A 2,819-nucleotide genomic window follows, 5' to 3' on the forward strand; every position below is an offset into this window, starting at 1 on the left:
AACCCCTTGCTTGTATCTCCCTTGAATTGTGGTGGGTTTTTTTGTGGTGGATAAACCTGGAGGTGTCTGACCCCGGAGAGGTGGAACCAGCAGTCACTGCCAGGGTGGGGATGGAGATTCACCATCCCCAGTGGGTATTGCAGCTTTACCCCACGCCTCGGAGTCTGTGATCTCTGGAGCCGGAATCGGGTAGGCCGATATTTCGCATCTGGAGTATTTATTTTCCAGGGATTGAGAATCGCAGGAAGGAAAAAAAAAAGAATTAAAGGCGTGTCGCAGAAAGAAACCAAGAGCCAAGAGGGAGAAGACAAAGGAGGTGACATGGCCTTTGGCCTCTGTTGGTTCTACACTTTGGACTCGCTCTCTAAGTTGGCCACGTCACCGTTCTTTCATTTTGGTCTTCCTGATTCTTCTCCTCCTCCTCGGTTTCCAGCTCCGCGTGCTGGTCCAGCTTGCTGGAAACGGACCACGTGAGGGGCAGTTCTGCTCGGCTGGCCATCTCTGCCAGCTCTTTGGCACTGTAAACTGGGGTGTTGGTCTCATAGGTTTCATGAAAACTGTTGTAGTCAACCTCATAAAACCCGTCCTCCAGGGTGAGGACGGGGGTGAAGCGATAACCCCAGAGGATCTCGCTCGTGATGTAGGAGCTTCGGGCTTGGCAGGTCATCCCTGGAACAGAGAAGGAAGAAGTACTGTAATAAGGACCCACTGCTTGCCCAATCTTTAATTATTTAATCATTTTTTTCCATTTAAGGAGAGAAATGTATGAAAGAAACGCCAGAAAAGAATCAGGTTTGACATCATATTTGAATTTGAGCTTAGAAAGCAGTTTTAACTGTAAACTTCTCTGACGCCCTTTCCTTCTGTGCACGTGCATAACAACAAGTGCTAAGTCTGTCAGCAAAGATCAACATTTCTTTATCCAGTGCAGTCCTTCCTGGGTTTCAGCAACTCACCTGCTGAAGAGTCTCTCATGTGTTTTACCAAGAGTGCCTATGCCATCCTCTGAGTCCCACTGCCAGGTTCAGCACTTGCCCAGAATAACAGGAATTTACACAACAGCATTCCTCTGCTGGAACCCACCCCCGAGCCTGTGACCCCAAAACTTGGTTCCTCTGAAGGTAGGAGTCACTTTAAGCTACAATGATTTGAGAGTTGGGCTGGTGGCCAATGCACAAACATCAGCAAAACTCCTGAAGGACGTGTGATAGTGGCTGATGTTGAACTGGGATAACTGGGACTGATTTCTCTGCTACATTCCCTTCACAGCTCTGCTGAACTTCACTCTACAGGGCAAAAAAATGCTATTTTTTGTTCAGACACAGCTCTTCCAAGCTCAGTGCAGCACCCAGAGTGTCCTCTGGGTGAAGTAACACCTGGCCATGGCAGGGACCTGTGACTCGGAGAACCTACTTCATCTCAGACCAACAGCTTGGAGAAGCACTACATTAAAATATTAATGCTCAGGAGTGGAAGGGAAAACCCAGAGGAGCAGGAAAAATACCAGGAGAAATGAATTTAAGAGGCATGATGCCAACAAAATAGGAGTACATGGGGAGAATGTGATGATTTTCTTTTGATAATTGCACATTATTAGCTGTGTATGACTAAGCAAACTTCAGCTGAACAGTATTTATTGAATACAGAGCAAATAAAGTTACTAACCTGCCACACTTCACTTATTTAGAAGATAATCACAAGCAATTAAAGAAGTGTTTAATTTAGAGAGCACAAATGGCAGACTTAGAAATGTCCATTTTCTCTCTGCACTGGTAAAGTCACATGGATGGGCTCGTGAAGAGCCAACACTGGGAGTTTATCGTCCCCAATTTTTTCCAGGGTTTTCAAAGTGCTCCAGGTAATTCTACCCTCATTCTTGATCTCATATCTTGCTTCTGAGGGGTGAAAACTGCTGTTTCTGGGTACTCTGTATTTCTCACTTGTGGTGTTACCTTTAGGAAGACTTTTCCCAGCTGCCACCACACTGTGGTACTTCAGCCCTTCTCCAGTGCTTTGGATCCTGTGGAGGACTGGTTGTCAGGGAAAGCTGTTGTGGGAAAGCTGCTGCACTGGACCCAGCAAAACCCATCTCTGTCCTCCCACTGTGCTCTCTGATCCTAATTTCTCTTTCTTAATGTCTGACAGAAATATTTAAGCCTTCGGTTTCTCTTCGTTCTTGCAGGACAAGACAGGTTTACATTTCAATTCTCAAGCAGTGCACAAATGGAAATACCAAAATCTTACCATTTTTCTTTTCCTTTCACAGGTGGGAAGGGTGGAAGGACAACAAACCCTGGGACAAAATCGCCTCTTGTGTGATGTCCTGTGTGATTTTTAGTCTAAAGGATACTTTTCCCCCACAAAATGATGGAGGGAGGGGAATGTGGCAGCTCAAAGAGCTCTTGGTCCTGTCCTTAGGTGACAACAACCCCCTGCAGCTCCAGGCTGGGACAGAGGGGCTGGAAAGGATTAGGAAAGGCCCTGGGGGTGCTGGTGACAGAGGCTGGACACTAGCCCGGGTGTGCCCAGGGGGACAAGAGGCCAATGGAACCTGGTTTGGATCAGGAATAGTGTGGGCACAGCCCCAGGGCTGATTGTCCCCTGTGCTGGCACTGCTGAGGGACCTCCAGGGCTGTGTCCAGGTCTGGAACCTCATGGAAGAGAGACGTGGAGGGGCTGGAGCGTGTGCAGGGAAGGGAACGGAGCTGGGAAGGGGCTGGAGCAGCAGGAGGGGCTGAGGGAGCTGGGGGGGGCTCAGCCTGAGCAAAGGAGGCTCAGGGGGGACCTTCTGGCTCTGCAACCCCCTGACAGGAGGGGGG

General features: G+C 48.7%; 1 protein-coding gene across 1 annotated transcript; it reads right to left on the reverse strand.

Moving 5' to 3' along the window:
* Positions 1 to 364: 364 nt before the first annotated feature.
* LOC116783420 (G protein-activated inward rectifier potassium channel 2-like) lies at positions 365 to 2,552 on the reverse strand. Its single transcript, XM_032680971.1, has 2 exons — positions 2,245 to 2,552; positions 365 to 669 (listed from the first exon to the last, which is right to left on the reverse strand). Exon 2 carries the CDS (start codon positions 665 to 667, stop codon positions 365 to 367), a length of 303 nt encoding a protein of 100 aa, XP_032536862.1. The 5' UTR covers positions 668 to 669; positions 2,245 to 2,552.
* Positions 2,553 to 2,819: the final 267 nt, after the last annotated feature.

This window comes from Chiroxiphia lanceolata, chromosome 2, assembly GCF_009829145.1.
Source record: "Chiroxiphia lanceolata isolate bChiLan1 chromosome 2, bChiLan1.pri, whole genome shotgun sequence".
Lineage (NCBI taxonomy): Eukaryota > Metazoa > Chordata > Aves > Passeriformes > Pipridae > Chiroxiphia > Chiroxiphia lanceolata.

What these genes read in the sequence shown, in the direction of transcription:
- LOC116783420 (XM_032680971.1), bottom strand. Translation starts at nt 667, where the DNA reads ATGACCTGCCAAGCCCGAAGCTCCTACATCACGAGCGAGATCCTCTGG.